Genomic DNA, 22,102 nt, shown 5'->3' with positions numbered 1-22,102 from the left:
TTCCTCGGTAATACATGTTTCAAGACACAAATAGTTGAGTAAAAAACATATTTTTTTTCAATTTTCAAAAATCTTTAGTCCATACTAGGAAAACTCCAATATTTTACCAGAGGTCCCAAGACTACATGTCTCTTGCCATTTAAGGCGATTCCAGCAACACGTTATATTTATAAATATTTCAAACCAACTGGTGCAAATCTCACATGATACAGACATTAATGGGGATTGGAAATATTTTTGGAGATGGACATTTGCATAGAAATGTATAGAGAGTAAGCACGATTTTTAAAAAGTGGCTTAAAATCTCCCCATGTTATTCTCATAGGTAAAACACCAAAAACACCTCTTTGTCCTATTCTATCTATTGGCTTGAGATACAGAAAAAACAGTAAATAAACATTTAGGCACACTACATTGGTTTCAACTTTTGATAAAAAACAATAAAAATAAAATACTATTTTAACATTATTTTAAATGAGTACAAGTAAATCAAACAGTTATCATGAAAATGTTATAAGTCTATACTTAATTCCATTATTTTAAAAGTCCATTATTAAATGTTCTAAATTTGTGATTTTATCACCAGACGTCCCTATAACTCAAAAGAATTATATTATTTTATATGAGTACAAATAAATCAAACCGTTTTCATTTGTATGCCAATGCATTGTAATATAATATCAGCATTAGTAAATAAAGGTCTGCTTTATTGTTTATTTATATCTCAAAAAGGCTTGATATACAACAAAACGGCTAAAATTCCAGCCTACATGACCTTCTACATAATAATACAGCATAAAAAGTTTAAACATTTAAAACCATTTACCAGTTTCTTTTGTATGTAAATGTGTTATAATATAATTTCAGCAATAGCAATGGTTTCAAACTCCAGGTGTTGCCAGCACGGCACTGTCGGAGGCATGACGATGTTCAAAGTGATGCGCCTCCTATCACTTACATGTTTGTCTAGCTTCTAATAAAAATATTTATAACATGAAATTTATATATTAAAATTCTACATGAACTACTGTTTAATACAATATAAATATAATTTAATTTGTGCTAGTGTATAATTATTAATTATGGAAAATATAAAAAGGTTACTTTGAGTAAACATGAAAAAGTGAGTAAGCGAGGATTTTTTTTATTTTTCGGTCAGAGAAAAACTGCCAGTGGGAAAAGTATAGATGACTAGATATTCCTCAATTTTTGTTTCAAACATTTTTTCATAAGACTTTTAGTTTGTCATCGCTGGGGATCAGAAGTATGCCTATAGGTCGGGAGCGCGCCCGAGTTCGCGTGCCGAGAGCCGGGTCTTTAAAAAAAGTGGTCAAAAAAAGCTCTTCATTTCCAGACATGTTTTTCAGTATTAATAACATTTTTTTACCAAAAAAGTGCCCCCATATAGCCTCTAAAACGCCAAAAATGGGGTAAAACCATCATATTATACCTATTTGGGGTATTTTTTTCGCCAAAAAATTTAAAAGTCCTGAGTCCAAAAACGCCGAAAGTGGGGTCATATTCTGGTATTACCTCTACTCCTTTTCGTTGTTGTTTTGTTCTATCTAGATTTCCTATTTCGTTTGGTAACTTTCGTGTTCGTAGTTTTTTCGACATCATAGTTGTTCTGTATGGATTCCCAGATAAGCGTTCTAGACAGGTCTTCAATAGAACGCCTTTTCCTTCAGCCTCTTATAGTTAGCATTTAATACAAAAACTGGGACGGCGGCGTCGTCCTGTAATCCAGCTACTAGGAGGTCACGAATTGTGGATACATAGGCATGCACTGTGGATGCGATGATCCCTGGTGTGGATTAACGTCCGCACTAGTGAGCAGTACGAATATCCGCAGTACTATCCTGATAATTAGACCAATTCGTTAATACCAAGGAAAAAATGTGGTTCGGATTCCAATTTAGTTTTCATTGGCTGTATGGGCTATTAATTAACAGCTGTGTCTAAGGAACAAGTCGGCCCTAGTCGCTAACAAGTCTACAAGATCGCACCACTCATCCAACACTCATCCTTATGTTAAAATATGCACATAGCGTCCCCATCTTAAATAATTGATAATTGATACAAGGTTGCGGTCGCGGCAAGAGAAAAGTGGCAACGTCGCAGATCCGGCCTACCGATACAGCTGTTATGGAGCGGCTGCACAATGTTTATGCTGCGTGTGTGTTACAGCCCGGCCGGTGCGATGTTGCCACATTGTTACTCGCAGCCTTTTACTTGTTTCTCTTTCAATAATTGTTTTGTTCTGTTTAGATTCCCAGAAGAGCGTTCGTCTGGTTACGTCTAGACAGGTCCGGGTCTTCGGTAGAACGCCTTCTCCTCATCTTCGTTGTTATCCTCCTCCTGATATTCGTCTGTCTGCTAGCCATCCTAGTCCTTAGTAGGCTGCAATGTACTCTCCCAGAAGGTAACACTCAACAATGGTTATGTAATTAACTGTTGAATGTTGAAATGCATGACATGAAATGAATGTAACATGCATGACAATTCGTGGAAGTGTTAGTCTTTGTAATAGGGTAGTTACAGCAGACATTACAAGACATTTTTCGTCAATCATTTTTTATTCGTAACTGGTTAAAGAAAGACAAGACAAATTTTATGGTAAATAATACAGAGGTGTAGGTAGAGTTAATGGCTTTGTATTTGCTGAAGACAATTATATAGGTTATGTAAAAAAAAGCAAGTTTAAAAATTATTTCATTTTAATTTTAAGTTGAAGTTTATCACTGTTATGAAATTTAAAAAATATTTACATTCGAACTGAAAATTAACCTTTGTAGTTTTGGACAGTAGGCATTTACCAAGTTTTATTTTAAGAATTGCCCGATGAAATAATCGTGGTCTTCGTACACTTATTAAGTACCTTACTCTATTCCCCCATCAATTCCTCTATTGCTGAAATTTAATAAAAATTCTGATTGTTCGAATATTGTGGTTTTAAAAACTATGAATGTAATTAAAAAGAATCTTAGTATAGGAGAACAATGAAGCTAATGGGTTCTTCTGTAAAAAACATTATGTATCATAAATATATCAATTTGCAGCATACAAACTTTCGCACTGTAATATATCAAACAAACTCCAAGTAGTCGTTCCGGGGTTTCCCACAAAACACAGTATTTAGTTTGCAATGCTGAAGCAGAACACATTTCAGATCGTTAGGTGAGTTTGAGTTTTCGCTCAGCAAACTCAGAAATGAAATGTTCGTTTACAAGGCAATTAGCGGCGCCGGTTCAATTGTTGGCAACCATTTGTAACTTTCACTTCAACTCGCATTTTTCAACAATTATCAACAACATACAGTCGTTGATTTGATTGCTTTGTTGCTTTATCATTTTTTTAATTATTCTCTTTAGCTACATATGAACGTCGATGAAATACATTCTCTCATGAAGTTTCATGGATCAACTGAAGATAATTTTAATGGATCAGCATAATTGATAATGAAGGTTTATTTTTCCTTAACTTGTTTGCAAATACGCCATTTTTAAGATTGCATGGAGTGGTGATTGCTGGCATTTGTTAATTTACAGATTTGCTATTTTCGTATTAACCTGGTATATACTTAAGTTTATGTGATAAATGTAAAGATTTTGATAATTCTGAATGCAATATTTTAGGATTTAATATAATCAAACCATATACTTCACATTTAAATGTTTTACTAAATTCAAGAAATCGTTGACAGAAATCGCACTAAGATTTAGGGTTTGTTGAAATTGGCAAACAATTGACCTTGTCAAAATCGGATCTTTGAAATTGCCAAAACAGATCGCCCAATGTTGTTTCGAGTGGTAGAGGGATATATTGGCTTACACCAAGCCTCATTCTGACAGCTTTTGTTGTCGAAACAATAACGGATCAGAACGCCGCCCCAGTGTGATTCCGTCTTTCATTTGCAAACGTTACATCTGGGCTTGGCTGTGCAAAGTCTGAATATAATTTCACATTTCTCATCGAACTGCTAAATATTCTGTTGAAAATGTTTATTTATGTTAGAGGTTGGAGTTCTGTTTTTACACAGAGTAAAAGTAGGTATGTGACGAAATAGTTAAGGTAAAATTGTTTGGTCGTGATCGTTGGTTTTCTGCCAAGATAACACAAGAGCATTAATAACTACGGGACCTGTTTTAGTGGAGTTAAAAACTTCAAAACTGCAATTCAGTCAACGATTTTTAAGATTATGTTTGTTTAAGAAAGTTATTGTGTGAATATAACCTACAAATTCACAATAAATTAGTTAATTGTAGACCTGTACCACAAAGCTTGATTTGCCTACCTCGATTGATATTAAACATTCAACTGAAGGATCAACTGTTATTAAATTACAATTCAAATTTAAAACAACTACCTATAAACAAAGTTTGTCAGTATCGCTGGTTCTTTGAATGTGAACTCTAGAAATAAATCAAACTCTAGGGACGAAACCCAAAATTAAATAATTAAATAACCTTTTTAGTTACAACGCTCAATTAGATCATAAGCTTTAAAACGACACCTAAATAGTAAAAATCGGTTAAGTAAGGCGGGAAAAAGGGATGTAACACAGAAACCCCCTTTTGTTCTAAGTATACAGGGTGATTGATATAAGTATGCCAGCCGTTTTATTCGAAAACTATAATAGATATAAAAAAAGTTAAATGGTAAGTGCCTTGGATATTTTATTTAAAAAATTATAGTAAAGTCAAAAAAATTATTTTACCCGCCATTTTTCCAATATGGCCGCCAACTTTGATTTTTCTTATGGAACACCCTATATTTTATGATGTATTCTGGTAGAAAAGGTAATTTTAAGACGATTTTATTCTTGTGATTTTTTTCATAAACCTAACCGTTTCAAAGATAATAATGGTTTAAGTTGTGAAATTTTGAATGGTTTTCGAACAAAACAGCTGGCATGCTTGCTTAGGCCTTTATCGAAACTCTCATGCAGAAATTTCAAAACTTTAACCATTATTATCTTTGAAACGGTTAGGTTTATGAAACAAATCACAAGAATAAAATCGTCTTAAAATTACTTTTCCTACCAGAATACATAAAAAAATACAGGGTAATCTATAAGAAAAATCAAAGTTGGCGACCATATTGGAAAAATGGTGGCTAAAATAATTTTTTTGACTTGACTACAATTTTTTTAATAAAAGATCCAAGGCACTTAGACTACCATTTAACTTTTTTTGATATCTCTTATAGTTTTCGAATAAAACGGCTGGCACACTTATATCAATCACCCTGTAGATAAATAGTAACCAACAAAGAAAACAGCTGATTGTATTTAAATCTAGCTGAGTTATTTCAAACTAAAACATGTTAGAATACAAGTATTTTTAACGCAACCTATTGCAAGTATTGTTTAAATTCCCTGTGTTAGCAGCCTTGCTTCCTTTACTTATTTGGCAATCAGCTGATATGTATTTTAGCATTGTTGTCTACACGGTTTAGTGTTATTGGGAATTTATAATGAATAATTAAATACTCAACATGTTGTTTTCACAAGCTTCAAAGAGTATGTAGGCTATTGTATAACCAAATCTTACAACTACCCCATCTACTTCATGCAAAGAAATGTTTGCAAATAGAGTGTTTGGGTTAGATTCCAGTACCTAATAAATCACAGGCTGTAAAAACTATACATTTATTATAGTTTTTGTGTATTGTCAATCAACTCTTCAAGTAGTTGGCTATACACAAGTATTTAAAGTATATTTGTAAGTATAACTCTTTAAGTATAAGTTGTTGCGTAAAGGGACCTTTGATACTCAAACCTAGTGATAAAACCTTGTATTCTTTACAAGAGAGAAGCGTGTTTTCTCCTGCCAGACTTAACAATGTTAACCGCTAGCAATGTTGAAATATTCACAGCCATTACTGTAAGTCCTGCAGCTACACTTGAGTCCTACACTCTCAAACTCGCCTGTAGTAGGGACACAATCGTGTTTTACAAGACTACAAATTGTTTTCTGGGAGTAAAATATTAGTAGGCAATGTAATATGTTTATTTAAAGGTAATACGCAGATCAATTATTTAAAAATGTAATAGAATAGAAATATTGAAAAATGTACGAATAAAAAAGCATACACAGTGAAACAAAAACGTACCTATTTCAACAATCATTTATGTTTCAATAGTTAAATGTTTCACAGAAGTTTTAACGAAAGAATTTACAACAAATCACAATATTATCATTAATGGATCGCTATATTTTGAGTCACTCCGTAAGATTAATTTAGACTAAGTTGAAAAACTATTTTTGACTAAGTTTGACTTGGTGAAACCTTAAAAATAGTTTTTAATTTTCCATTTCGCCGAAATTGAAAGCCAGTGCTCCAGGAACATTGTTAAGAGATTTTAGGAATTTAAAGTTGGGTTTTTCAAATTAGGTTGACATAGACTCCACTCCATATTCTTCATAAACTGTCTTAACCGCACACAAACACATATAAACATAAATAAATGACGGAAGTAAATTACAATAGATTTCACCGCGAATAATAGAAAAGAAACTGCGTGGATCATAAACATAAACAAATTACGTCACTGGCCCGAATGCCATTACTTATAGTTGTAGCAGCTGGTTTGTCAGTTCCATTTAAATAATAAAATCATGTTTACTTTTGGATTAAAATCAAAAGTCTCAGGATTATTTCCGAACCTACTCACATTTTAGTGGATGTACAGACGATAAAATTAAATTTTACTCAGTTACAACTCTTTCTTGGAACATTAGATGAAAAAAAGAATACACGACTAATCCCTTTAACTCAAATAACGAAATAACTAATATTTTTCAGAAGTCACTACCTATTTGAAGCCTTTAAGTCCTCCGGTTGGCCAGAACAGTACGAAAATATACGTATCCTGATATAATTTTTGAAATACCTTTTTTCAAGTTTGAACCGATACTGAAAATTATAGAAGCTTTTTCATGGTTTAAAACTGGGTTCAGTTTTCCTTGACCATCGAGATTTTAATAAATGTCTTGATATTAGTCAGTAACTAGTGTCCCTGATGCTCGAATTCGAGCAATTGCTAAGTATTACAGGCGTTATTTTAAAACGAATTTCAACCAAGTCAGCAAGTTTGTAGCAAACTGTTAAATTAGCAAACTTATTGACTGTTTACAATTAACATATGGTCTTCTTCTCGCTTTTGATTTCTGACAACAGCTGGAGTTTCATAACAATTTTTGTTTCCAATGTTAATCTTATGGAGAAATACGAAAGTTTAAAGGGCTCCATGGCCTCACTCTCTCATCATTTCCCTAAAAAGAAAGTTTCCTGCCCAACTTCACGTTACGCTCTTTCCAATGACACCAAAAACATGACAATCGGTTCAGTAGTTTCAGAGGAGTAATTGTCACAAAAAATCTGCTTGCGTATTAAATAAGTATAGATATAGATTGGCGTTAAAGCTAAAAATTTTATTAATAATTGTGTTTATTTTCGGCCTGAAACAAATAATAAACTTCGTTGTCTTATATAAGTTGCAAGAATGATTATAGTAGTATAAATAAATAGATTATACAGGGTGTCCCACGTAAGGTGTCTCAAATTGATTACGTAAAAACGGCATAACGTGAAACGGAATAGATAATTGATTTCTGTTTTCGCCAAAATATTTGTCCTTAAATACCTTTAAAATGATGTATAACATGACATAATTATGTTTACATTTGAAAATTCCAAGATTAGAACTAGTGACCCTCAGTTTTTGGCACATCCTGTATAGAAAAAAATTAAAACATTTAACGTTATTCCATGGAGTCAATTTAGTGGAAAATAGTTTTATTTCATCCTTGTACGTTATGCCGTTTTTCCGTAATCAATTTGAGACACCTTAGGTGGGACACCTTGTATATTAAATTAAATTAATCGTTGTCTAGCCTTCATTAGATCTTAAATTGTATTAGTTGATCAAATTGCAAAGAACAAAAGTTATAAACACATTTCTGTACAAAAGTAATCTATGAAATTTCACTTTCTCGAAGATTTTACCGGGTTGAGCCGTTGAATATATCTGAACATAACGGTTGAGCGGAGATGTATAAAACATTCGTTGCATTAGTCATGACTCGAATAAACGAGAAACAAGACTTTTGATATTGATGGCTGTGGTTTACATACCATCAAATAAATATTCCTCGCCGTCTTCCACAAGGTGATTTTTTATTGAGGTGGCCATGACTTTATTTTGCAAATTAGTTATGTATAGAAAGTGTATAGAAGACTTCCTTGAAATATTTTGTGTATTATTTACCTACAAAAATATTGAAAAATATATCATATAAACAAGTTTGTAAAATGTCTGGTTTTCCTGTTAGTAAGTCTGTACGTGAGGGTTTCAAATTAATGTATTCATAACCTTTGGACCTCTTAGGGTATTGATTTAAAATTTAGAACAAGAGCGGTGACATACAGGATAAATCTTCATATAATGTATCATATTTTTATAATTTGTACCAATTTAAAATGGTGACCACATGAAATGTTATATCCTAAAACTAAGCGATTCCACCAAAAATGTTAAGGATATAACAGTTTAAGAAATTGTATGACTAATCTACAGGATTTTTAATTGTTCAAATAATTTCAAAAACTAAAAATATATTTCAAATTTTGTGTGACAGTGTATGTGGTAGGTCTAATACCTCAACGCCGCAACAATTAGATACATTTAAAACATATAGTTATATAGACGGATTCACAAAACTTGAATATACTGTATCTTTGTTGTTTATGAAACTGAACAATTTAAGCATCGTTTGATAAGGCATAACATTTCCTAAAAATCTATACTCTTAAAAACTCGTAATAGTGGAACCACTCAGTTTTGTTAAGATATTTAAGATAAAAATTATAAATAGCCAACATTTTAAATTGGTACCAATTTGTTTTATTATGATTTGTGTGAAGATTGGTCCTATATGCCATCACAAATTCTATAAATTAATAAATAACTTCTTGATCAGCATCGTACGTGTTTTTAAACTACCTGAAAGCACAAAATACCTCAAATAACACTTGTAATACTATATTTACACTTATACTGTTTGCTCACAAGACGATAAATACATATAAAAGATGTTAAGTGGTGATCGATTTCGATTGCACACTCCAATCATCATCAGACCCAATAGGCGAGCCTATACCCAAGTTCGCCTCTTGGGTCTGATGATGATTGGAGTGTCTAATCGAAATCGATCACCACTTTTTATCTTTTATATGTATTTACCGTTTTGTGAGTAAACAGTATAAGTGTAAATATATTATTAAAATGGTTATTTATTTGACGTATTTTTTGTGCTTTCAGATAAATTAATAGAGATAGCTGTTTTAAAAGATATAAAACTAATTATTTTATAACTTTAGGCGCATACCACTGCAAACTTCCAGCACAATTTTAATTTAAAATTCTTGCTAATATTAATCTATTAAATATAGAAACGTAAAGAACCTTACAAATCGAACAATTCCCATAATAACAAAACAATGTCACCAGCATATCATAAACATGTCCATATTATCAACACATGAACAAATGTGTCTGACAGATAAACGAGTTGACGAATGAATAGGTTGATTTAGATATATCAGAACATCTGGTGTATTGACAGCTGATTATATGTCGTGCAATAATGGAATATGAATGTCTGGGTAAAACCAATATGACCAGTTTAAATAAAGGTCAAGTTATATAGCGTTTATGTATTACGAAAATGTCAAATAATGGATAGAAAATACGGGGTTTTTAATCCTTATAGATTAGCTGAAGACAACTAATTTTAAGTTAAGTTTGATTGCATTGCTGATTTACTTTACTTTTCTGTTATTTGACTACAAAATAACTTTTTTAATGTCACTTGACAAAGTGGGCTTCATTGCACTGATTATACTATAGAAAGTTGATGATTGCTTCATTTACTTACTTTTGCCGCACATCTTTTTGCTGCACACCAGTATTCCAACCAAACAACCCAAAACAGCTTGCTTTTATTATGCAAGTAATCCGTGTACGCTTGGCAAATAGGTTGGTAACACTAAAGATACTACGGCTACGAACAGCTGTTGCAGTGTTTCCCATATCGTTCAACGTTTGGATTTAACCTAACCTAAAACTTCTTGTTTATTGTTTGAAAGACTAATCATTTCTATGCTAATAACTGTAGGAAAAATATAATGTGTAACACGAGTGCAAACTGCCTTTGCTGCACTCGAGAAACTTTCCACACTCGCCTTCGGATCGTGCATAAACATTTCTCTAGTGTGCAGCAAAGTACCACTTCGCCCACTAGTTACACAAATAACTATATACGAAATATAATATACTATTTCTTGTAATCTGCAGACTTCTCTGTTAGTAGTTTTATAACCATACGTCAAAATGATTTATTTAGTCAATAATAAAACCTAAACAGTATAATGTTTCTAATTTTGTATAAAAAAATAAAAAAAAACAGCGTTGAATCCCACTCACAGTGAATTTTGTGTTCTACATTAGAGTCTAAAATTCTTTTTCGTGTCTTAATTTGTGTCACTGCGATGGTTAACGTGACAATAATATGGTCAGCACATTGTGTTAAAGTTAGACGTCCATTCAGTTTCGCTTGATTAAAAAATGGTCAATTTCGAAATAACTCAGTATAATTTTCTGTAGCTCAAATCAACTACGTTCATTTCAATTTTAAAACATAACAATTTTAACATGGAATGTCTAGTTCTTTTACTAGCCAAATAAGCTGAAACAATCCTTTTACTCAAACTCGAATCTAAAACATAAGAAGGAATAATCGACGAAATTACGTACTCAATTCAAGTTTACAAGCTTTACCGGAAATCGCCCTCAACGCTGGCTCAACAATGATATTTGCAAACATGTTGAACGGAATTAACATTTGTTGAAGTGTTCTTCATCACTCAGAGGCAGAGGAGTTCAAAACCGTTTCAACAATAATGCTGCTTTCGACACTTAACGGCGAAACAAACGTGCACTCAACGTCTCAACGTACACTCAACGTTTTAATCATAACCATACGTCGAGTGTGAAGGTTTGGAAACAACGGGTGGCAAATGTTTGGGAACGTGTCAATCAAGAGAGTTGATGAATATGTTTGATTGAGGGGCAAGGCGCATTTGGTAGAGTGGGGTTTCTGTAATTGAGTCTTGAGTTCAAATCCGAACAATCGCAAATGGAATTTCGCTATGAGTTGATGTCGTGATAAGGTTTTTGGAGTACTAAGGAGTTAGAATAGTGTGGAAACTGCTAAGAACGTTTTGAAGAAGATAGCTAATTTATTTAAATACCCTTTGACAATAGATTATGTAAATTAGCTTAACCTATAACTTGGCCTAGCTTAGGATAAACTGTTTTAAAGTGCATTATTATTTAGTTATTGTGAAGGATAACTATTGTAATTTTATTTCATCGACTTTTTTAAAAATTGAACCATATTCAAATTCTCAAAGAATAACAAACTTAACGAAATTGTCCTTTTTATGATGAAGGAAAAAAGATCAACAACATTGAATTCAAATTAAATGCTGAACATGTTGTAGCAGTGAAATAATTTAAATTATTATTATAGTTGGATCAAAGATATCGCAACAACATAAAATTAAATTTTGCTTGTAAATCACAACGAGTAAAACAAAATAAATTAATTACTTTTATCAACTGAACATGCTATTTCAGCATACGTTTCGGCAACAAGAATAACTCTTGAATAAGAATAATTAGAAACTAAGACAAATTTCCTAAACAATAAGCAATAATTCCTTTGTATTGGTTAAACCTGCTATTTTGATTTTTTCACGAAAACATCTTACAGTAATTCTAACAAATTAAACGACAAACCATATCAAAGACGTATAAAACGAACAACAAATATTGCCAAGCCATGTAGAGCAACACAATTAATTACTTATAAAGCATTTAGTAACAAGCTTTCAACAATATTACATTTTAGGGAGGAGTCCGTTTGCCGATAGTTAACATCAATGGTCAAATGATTAAATGGAAAACGTAATTTTGATATTGGATGGATTAACACCAAATATTTAGGGTGTTTCAATGGCTGTTGATCGATTAATGTGTTGTTAAGGAAATTGTAATTGCTTATAAGTTATTTTGTATCTACTCAATAATGTGTTTACTTACAAATTTACTTACTACAGTTTCTCAAACTGTTTTTACAATTTAAAAAATATTTAACTTCTTAAAGTGTTATGCATCGTTAATAACGTGATTTAGGTTGTAGGTATTTAAGTGAAACTAATTTCACCAATGTATGATTTTTAAAAATCTATTAGCGAATTTCCCATATAGGGAATAAGCTATTACCGTAGGTCTCATGGTAAGACCTAGACCCGGGACCGATTTACTTTTTCGTTTTGAGGTCCCCAGAGGCCAAAAACACCATCCGTTCAAATTCATTTATATATATATATATATATTTATTTATATATATATTTATATATATATATTTATATATATATATTTATAAATATATATATTTATATATGTGTCCGTTAGCGCGATAACTCGAGCAAAATTGATTCGATTTTGATGAAATTTGGTACAAACGTGTAAACCTACATTTATTCGAACGAGTTCGCGAACCAGCATTACTACTACTGGGGACCATGGGATCAGGGGTTTATGGGGGTTTTATGGGGTAAAAATGGGTTTTTCTCATTTTTGACCCTAAAAACTTTAAATTTCTAAATTTCTCTCTAGACCATTTTGAAGAGCTTAAAAAACAAATAATTTAGTATATTGAAGTGTTTTTGAATGTTCATTGACTACAGAGAAAATTTAAAAAATTGTAAATTTAAAATTCCCATGTTATTACCTTAAGGAGAAGGTATTCTTAAGGAGAATAAATAAACTGTTCTAGTTTGCTTGTTTATGGATATATTTTAATCAAATTTGGTTTATTTCATACTAAGCTATCAATATTTCAATTGAAAAAACACACCTCAAAATCTTCCCCGTAGCAGCAAACCTAACTACTCACTAAAATTAATGTTATAGGAATATTTTAGTAGAAATCAAGCCGGGTAAATGGAAATTCGCTTAGTATGCAGGTTTGCTGCGACGGGGGTATTTGTATTTAAAATAATTTTTGCGTTTCAATTTTTGAACCAAAATTTAACATATTTTATATAAAAATCGTACAGCCATTATAAAATTGAACCTTGTAAGTCTCATTGCATATTTAAAATCACAGGGTGTTTAAAAATTAATGGTGCAAAACTAAACATATGTATTTTGCCTTAGATGTAATAGCTATAGGCCTATAATTAACAAGGGATAGAGCACGCTTATACTGTAAACTATTCTGATAGAAATTCTATGCTCTCTGATTGTGACTGCCTTGTTTATTAAAAAGCCACCTCTGACTCATGATGGAACACAATTAAAAATTCAATTTCACTAAAGAGCAATAGACAGAGTTTTGTGTATCGGATATTTTTCGAACTGGTGCCGTTGTGGCCGATCAACGAAGCTTCAGGGGGGAAGCGGATTTTTATCCCCCTGAAATTTTACCCCGGGCAAACGTGACGTCACAAACCAGGGGGTAAAATTCCGGCCGCGAACTTTTGAGTTTAAATGTTTAAAACTAATTAAAAACAGAAACAACAAAATCAATCATTCAATTTCTAAAATTGGCCATGGGGTAAAAATCCGGGGGTAAAATTCCGGGGGTAAAATTCCGGGGGTAAAAATCTTCAGTTGTCTAAACGCTAGTTATATGTACAGGGGGTAAAATTCCGGTTTTTATCGCTAATCTAGATACCATTATTAGATTGAAAAGTGGATGTTTTTATCGTATTCAAAATTTTGCCCCAGCCCCCAAAATAGGGGATTTTGGGGGCAGCCCCAAATTTTCAAAAACTTGATTGGGTAAAAAAGCGCCCATTTCACCAATTAAAAATGTTTAATGCCTGCCATTTCGTCTAGGGATGACATATCGACCTAAGATTTGTGCCACTGCTTTTGTCTTGACAAACCCTTCAAAACGAGGGGTCACTCAATAGGGATTTGCGTTTAAAAATTTGGGGCTGCCCCCAAAATCCCCTATTTTGGGGGCTGGGGCAAAATTTTGAATACGATAAAAACATCCACTTTTCAATCTAATAATGGTATCTGGAGTTCGGCTTACCCAATGTAACCCATTTAAAAGGTAAATTATGGGTATCCACACTGGATTTCGTTTGCCCATCTCGAAATTTAAAATGGCCGCCATTCTGGTTAGGGGTAAGATATCGACCTCGGGTTTACGGCATTGTATTTCTTTTGACAAACCCTTCAAAATGAGAGGTCACTCAATAGGGGTTGCTATTTAAAAAAATTAAATTACCCCCTACCCCTACCCCCCCTGAGGGGGTGAAAAGTTTTTTCTGATGCAAAAAATTGCGGAACCTTGGTTAACAGTCAATGCCACAAACCAAATATTTCTATCTATTTTGGTTTAAAAAATACAGATTTGTTTCCATACTTAATTTACACACTGTATATCGCGTTGATGCTATCATATAGGATAACTGCTGAGCTGATTGACATGAGCGAACTATTTTCAGTAAATGGGTCGTGACACTGGAACCATTTGATGAATTTCTTTTTGATCCCACCGTATCCGTGGAGTTTATATTGTCAACTTGCTGATAATATGTTGAGGAGGTGATCCCACAATATACCTTAACTTGATGGGTAGCATTCACTGCGATGGGCTTGCCAGCGAACCATCGGGCTAGGTCCACATCATTGATTCCCCTATCTCGGAAAAAGCTCTCCACAGTAAGATGTTGCTCTCATGAGCACTTACTTGTTCATAGGCCGTGCTGCAGGATCCATGACGTCACACTAGTGGATAGATTCACTGCCATATCCCCTATGTTTTTGGTAATTAGGCTGGTTGTTTGCCAGATTTCAATGGTAAGATTTTAAACTTGACAAGCATCTGATCTAGTGTTAACAATCAATAGCGGTTAAATGGTGAAGCCGATCTTAATGAATTGGAAAACATTCTACGCAGACGTTTATGCTCTTCAAACTAACTACAGGAACATTTTTTTCTATAGCATGCGTTAGAAGATGTAAGCCAAAAACTGAAAGATGAATACAGGGATAGATCGTATATAATGGGTGGTTGGGATGAATCCTAGAATTTTCGGAACCTCAGACAACAATATTAGACTTAAAATTACATAGGGGGTCTTACTCTCATCACACCTTGTTAGATAAACCTCTAGATTACCATCATGGAATAAACCACTATATAATAATTCATAATCCATTTAAGGACGGGATCTATGTTGTTACCAATTTTATGAAAATTTCCCAACTTTAACTTTAATGCTTTTTTTAATGAAATGGCGTCCATAGAAAGTAAGTAACAATCAATTGCCGTTATTGATTAATAAAAAAAACATTATACGCAGAATTTTGTGTTTTCCAAACTAACTACAGGTGCATTTTTGTATAGCATGCGTCGTTTAGGAGTTTTAAGCCGAAAACTGGTCAAATAATCAACCTTTTGGCCATGTTGATGAAAATATCACACCTTTAAAAAACTACAGCGGCTAAACGGCTCGGCCGATTTTGACGTATTTAACATCAATCGACGCGGAATTTATTGCACTAAAAGACACCTCTGAACAACATTTTCCTTAGGATTCGTTTTTTAGGAGTTATAAGCGAAAAACTGAAAAAAGTGCAAAATTTTCATAGTTTTTCGACTCCCAAAACTTAAGCAGACGTCAGAATCCGTCGCAAACTCACAGGAGTCTTATTTGGGACCCCCAAAAGGTATTAAAACACTTTCCAGCTTTAGACGATTTTTTGGGGAGCACACCCTATATTTGATCTAATTTGCCTGGACTATCAAGTAACATGAAATGAACGAAAACGAATCGAAATCATATTTATAAAATCTCTCTATACCGGCTAGAACCAATGAATACAGAACCTAGAACTTACCTTACAATTTTCTTTTGACCAGCTGATTCAAAAGTGTGATGAATCTATCTTAATGTTGTACACTGCACAAAACACGTATTTATCATAACCTTTGAAAATAACTATTTTATAGTACACATCCTGTGTAATGTTCAACTGTAAAAGGGCTTGTAATATTTTTTGTTTTTATCACAATTTAATTCTATTTTAACTGCATACACATGTTTTATTTTGCAATACTGTACTGTGTGTACCACAGTACAGTATTTTGGACCAACTACACATTAGCAAATATACATTTATATTGTATGGAAACTGTTGATTTAAACTGATTGTTTTTATTTTACTTTTCAGTGCCACACAATCAAAGGATATGTTTGACTGAAGAATGCGTAAGAACAGGTAAGAATATGAAACTGTAATAATTAGTACAACAGAATAGAGTAGGACAGTAGGCGTTGTTCTCAAAATTGTCAATTTAGGTCCGTTTCGTTACAGAACCAAAAGATACTTTGACACGAGCTCAAAATTATCTATAAGGGCAAAACCAACTCGGTATATGTAGGAAAATTCTTTTATCTTGAATAAAAAGTACCACAAAACATTTCCAGAGACTCACTAGATAATCAATTACAAAACAATTTACAAAAAGTAACAAATAAAACCGTAAACCAAGTTTTAGCTCGTTAGCTTTATGTTGTAAAACTCATTCGTTGTCGTTGGTGAGGATTAAAAATGTAGCTGTCCCTGAGGTGTTCTGTAATTTGGATTTATTTCTCTCTCTGAGTCAGAACTGGCACAACGTAAATCTGTTGCTAACTCTTCTTATCTAGGTTTTATCTTCTCTTCATAAATGCAATACAAGAGTATAAAACATATAAATTATCTTTGACAAGATGGGCCTAATTTAAATGTGACAAATGATTTAGGTCTAAGTTAAAATTATTTTTTCATTATTTTATTGTAAAATGATTATACATTTTTTGCCTATGAATATGTTAAAATGTTAATATTAGAGTATTATTAAATTCAATTATTAATGGTCTTGAAAATTTTATAGAAATAAAGATCTTATGCCTAATGTCTGACAAAAAGAACTAAAAACTATTTACATTCATTTACTGAAAATGATTTTAACCTAATTTAAATTTAAATTTAAATTTATTTTTTAGAAAAATTAAATTATCCTTCGTGAAAAATCCAATTACTTTATTTCATTTATTAGGGGTTTGATATTAAAATAAGTGTGTGATCTAAATTGTATCATAATCTTTATATATTTTTTTATCAACTATGTTATAAATATTTATTTAATTTGATTATTTCCTTGAGTTTTTTGTCAAGTTTGGACAAACATTTTATTTTGTAGATCTTTAACTTGGTTGAAAATTTGGCAGGATAAAATACCTTACAAAAGAACCTAAAAAATTATAACAAAACAATTTAACAAAATACAACTAAGATAAAAATTTCATACATTATATAGAATTTTTATTATATAATATATAAAAAACATATAATATATAATATATAATATATAATATATAATATATAATATATAATATATATATATTTTTTTTAATTTTCTTTTTTTATTCAGAAGTTCCTTAAATTTTAGTTAGTACTTAAATTTAATAAATGTCTTAATAATAAATGTCAAATAGTTATTGTGAAGTCAAGTATATGTCATTTAACTAACAAGAAGTTTAAGACACTTTTTTTCTTTTTAAGATGCACTGGTAAACGGCAAAATAAAGAACAGACGTAATTCATTGTAGAGTTTTGATAATAAAATCAATATCTATAAGTATAAAAGAGGATGTTTGTATGTTTGTTTGGCAGTGATAAACTCAGACACCGCTGAACCGATTGCCACGAAACTTGGTACATACGTGTAGAATGTCATGGAATAGGTTTATACACCATCAATTTCGTGATCCGTCCAATCGGCTCCGCCCCAGTGGCTCTGGAGTTTCCCATGTGTTTCTTATGAGAAATGGAATTAATGAATCTTAACAGCTGTTTCAATTAAACAAGTTGGTTCTGTTCTATGATGTTCAATATAGCATTAAAGTTACAAGGATTACCAACAGGGTGCAGCACTATTATTTCTTTTACATATATGACAACAGCTAATTTGCAAACAAAATGTGAGTGAGCGTAGCGAACGAACTTCAACCTGGAGGCGAGTTAGCGTAGCGAACGAGCTAACCTGAAGGCAAGTGAGCGTAGCGAACGAGCTAACTTGAAGGCAAGTGAGCGCAGCGAACGAGCTCCAACCTAAAGGTGAGTGAGCGTAGCGAACGAACTTCAACCAGGACGTGATTGAGCCATGCGAACGAGATCATCTTGAAAATTAAGAAGTTAAACGGGGCAAAGCCCGCGGGATTATAAATAGTCAAAGGCAAGACAACGTCTGCCGGGTTCAGCTAGTAATCCATATATTTTGGTATAATAATACTCTCGTCACTTTCGTGGATAGTTTTACTGCAACCTAGATACAAGGTAAAAAGAGTAAATATTTTTTTCATTATTACAAAATGATTATCAAGGAATAAATAAAAAAAAAAAATAATAAATTGAGAATAATTTCACACATTTTTATGACCAAAACAATTATGGTATCTTTGCGTTTCATCGTATTCTAAATATACTATTAAAATAAAAATGTTTGTCTAAAAATAAAAATCATCCAAACACCTGTAAGGTCTTGAACGGAAACACCGCTAGGCATCCCTGTTAAATTAAAAGTCCACTTAATCAGGATATAGAAGGTAAATCGCTCAAGGGTAAATTTCAATCTGAGATGAGAAGAAATTAGTGGGGGAGGAAAAGGGGGGGGGAGGGTGTTTCAATAATTAAGAAGCAATCAGCTGGTGGCAAAGTGACATTAATCTTTAACTAGAAGCAAGAAGCAACAGGTATAAACCTGGGGTGGGGAGTTTGCAAGGAAAGTGGTGCGAGTTAAAAATGTCCTGACTCAATTTAATTAATTGTTTAATCTAACTAGCTAAATTGAATCTTCTTACAGAAGTAAACTAAACTTATTGCGAAAAGATCACGTGTTTAAAATTGAAACTATTCCAACTGTATTTTTTCTGTATACTTTTGACTCTGGAGCAAGAATATTAGAACAAAATGTGTGGATCCTGATAATAAACATAATAAAATTACGTCATTAGTCCGGAAGTAAACACGATTTTATTAATATTTAAACGGAACTGTCAAACCTGCTATTAGTATAGGCATTCGGGTCAGTGACGTAATTTATTATGTTTATGATTCGTGCCGTTGCTGTTCTAATATTCGTGACATGGAGAGTAGAAGACACTCATTTCCCATATTTAATCAGTACAGTTTGAACGAAAATTAACGTTAGTAGTAATATACATATTCTTTTTAACCAAGCAAAACTGAACGGATTGTTTGCTACATTATAGCACATTTTATGTCACAACGATTTCGATAGTACTGTATAAATATAACTGTTACATAGTTTACTCTTTGAATAGCTCATTCAACTGTGTTAAATTTGAATGAAAATTGGCTACAGCTGGTTCATATAAGTGGATTTTTTTCTCTAGAATTAAAAAGCTGATCCTTATACGTAGTTGGATCAAAAGGCCTTGAATAATTAAAAAGTGAATCCATAAATTATTTTCTATATAACAGGGTTGTTACATAATTAGTGTAGCCTATGACTTGGGTAACTAGATAATTGTTTTGGTGACACTATATATTCTATTTTAAATTATATTTAGGCCTACATCATTTTAATGCGATAGCAATGTCTTATAAACCTAGTTCTAAATCACTTGATATCTCTCTTTGTCTCCCATAGCATATGGGGTCAAAATATATATAAAAAATACAGCATGAAGTTAAGAAATTTGCCTCCTTCACAAAATTTGAATTTTCTTTGAAAAATTTCCTTTTTTGTCTTTGTAGCTTGTCACCTAATTTTCTTCATTAGCCAGTCGTTAACTACAACCTGTGTATGTTTTCAGCCTCTTCACTCCTTGCCGCCATGAACCAGACAGCCAATCCGTGCGTGGACTTTTTCCAGTTTGCGTGCGGAGCGTGGAATAAGAAACACCAGATACCGGAGGACCGGGGCAGCATATCGGTGTTTGAAGTGCTGTCTGACCAGTTGCAGATCATCCTTAAAGGTACACATAGGACACAGATATACATATATAGGACATATATATAAGTAGATAGTAATGTACCAATCCTAGACCAAAAAAGGAAGACTTTAATAATTTAATGAAATTTGTTGTTTTTCAATACTAATATGTTAAATTTTTGCCTCTTTTAGGCCAATTTCTAACATTTTCATATTTTTCTAGAAAAAGTATATAATTTTGATGAAATTTTCATGAATATGTCTATATTTTCCATATAATTGAGTACAAAACAAAATGTTTTTAAAAACAAGTAAAATTTTAAAATTTAATGAGTAGTTTTTATACAAATTTAACTAAAACAGTTTCTTTATCTTTGAATGTTTTAATTTCAGTAATAATTAAGTTTAAATCTTTTTTATTTAATTCTTTAATTGTTTTTTCATCAAATATATTAATAAATCTATGAGGCAAATGAACTTTACATTTTTCTAATTCAACAATAACTGTTGGTCCATATTTATCTTTAACTTTTTCAAATTTTTCTATTTTATATTTTGTATTCAATTCTAAACTAATAGCATTAACCAAATTATTAGTTTTCTTAATATGGTTTTTTAAATCCTTATTAATATCATTAAAAATGGAATTTAATTTTGAATTAATATAATCATTTTTTACTTCAATTAAATCTTTTTTCTGTCTACCAAATAGATCAAATATATTTAATGAATCCATATTTATTAAGAATTAATTTATTGATTATGTTATCAAATCTTGTATTTTTATTCAACTCATTTAATACAAAAACACACAAATGACCACATATAGGTGGATCATCATAATTTTGAATTTGTGAATCATTAAAAAATATATTGTCTTTTCCTAAATATTTAACAATTTCCTTAAAAGGTTTATTAACAATTTTTCCATAAGAATCAAAGTAATATTTAATTTTATCTTTTTTATAATAACATATCCAATGAGTTCCATTACCAGAAAATGAATCTAAATTGACTATACCACATTCAAATTTATTAACAGTTTTTGGAAGCATATCTCTCATAAAAACACCTCTAAAATTCTTAATATTTTGACATAATTTTTCTAAATCAGCTAAAGTCAATGGGTTGAAATTTTTTTCTTAACATATTTTAATGTTTTTTCATCTAATCCAGATCCTTTTACATTAGCTAATTCTTGATCTAACCAATTTATAAATTCTCTAAATTTTGGAATAACATTGTCTTTTACTACTTTAGCTCCTCTTCTAACTTTTGGTGTTAAACTATTTATGCCAGGAATATAATCAGCAACATTTAATATTTCATTTAATAAACCACCATCTTTTATTTGTTTAAGTTGATTATAAGAAAATTCAAGTCTTAATCCAGTATTTAATTTTTTATGTTTTTCTAATTTATTCAATTGTCTTTTAGTTAATAATAATACATCATTACCATTTTTAAATTGATCTATTTCAAATTGTATAGTCAAATTTTTATTTTTCTTAAAAGCAGATTTAATTTTAGATTTTTGATAATCAGTTAAATTTACCTTAACTTTCTCCATTTATATAGGTTAAAATTTTAATCCTATTTCTAATCCCATTCCAAATTTTCTTTTTAACCACATAGCACCTGATGTTGGTAAAGCAACTAATCTTTCACCTATATCATGATCACTAGATGTTGCTATATCCCATGCTTTATCTTGTAATATTTTATCAGCAATATCATTTCTAGATTCTGTATCTTTATGATCTCTATAAAATATATCATGTTCTTTAGCAGCTTTATCTAAATCATTTATTCCAGGATCACCTCTTTTTAATCTTTTTTGTAGCTTAGTTCCAGGTCCTAGATATTGAAAACCAGGTACATGCAATTCAAATGGTAAATTATTTATAAAATCATTTAATAATCCTGAACCTATAATTGGTGATGTTATAGTTGGTAATATTCTTTTTAAATATTTTATACCATCAGGTTTTTCAATTAATTCA

General features: G+C 31.6%; 1 protein-coding gene across 1 annotated transcript in view; it reads left to right on the top strand.

Annotated features, from left to right (window-relative positions):
- Positions 1 to 22,102, top strand: part of LOC129003151 (neprilysin-1-like) — an 89,660-nt gene that overhangs the window by 40,030 nt on the left and 27,528 nt on the right. Inside the window, exons 3-5 of the mRNA XM_054431406.1 lie at positions 2,269 to 2,422; positions 16,328 to 16,375; positions 19,981 to 20,142. Coding sequence (XP_054287381.1) covers positions 2,269 to 2,422; positions 16,328 to 16,375; positions 19,981 to 20,142 — 364 coding nt within the window. The remainder of the gene's footprint in view (positions 1 to 2,268; positions 2,423 to 16,327; positions 16,376 to 19,980; positions 20,143 to 22,102) is intronic.

The sequence above is a fragment of the Macrosteles quadrilineatus genome, unplaced genomic scaffold (assembly GCF_028750875.1).
Source record: "Macrosteles quadrilineatus isolate MER2022 unplaced genomic scaffold, UCM_ALF_1.0 Scaffold_9__3_contigs__length_116548681, whole genome shotgun sequence".
Classification (NCBI taxonomy): Eukaryota; Metazoa; Arthropoda; class Insecta; order Hemiptera; family Cicadellidae; genus Macrosteles; species Macrosteles quadrilineatus.
Note: the sequence above shows the minus strand (reverse complement) of the source record. Positions and strands in the feature narration are given on the sequence as shown.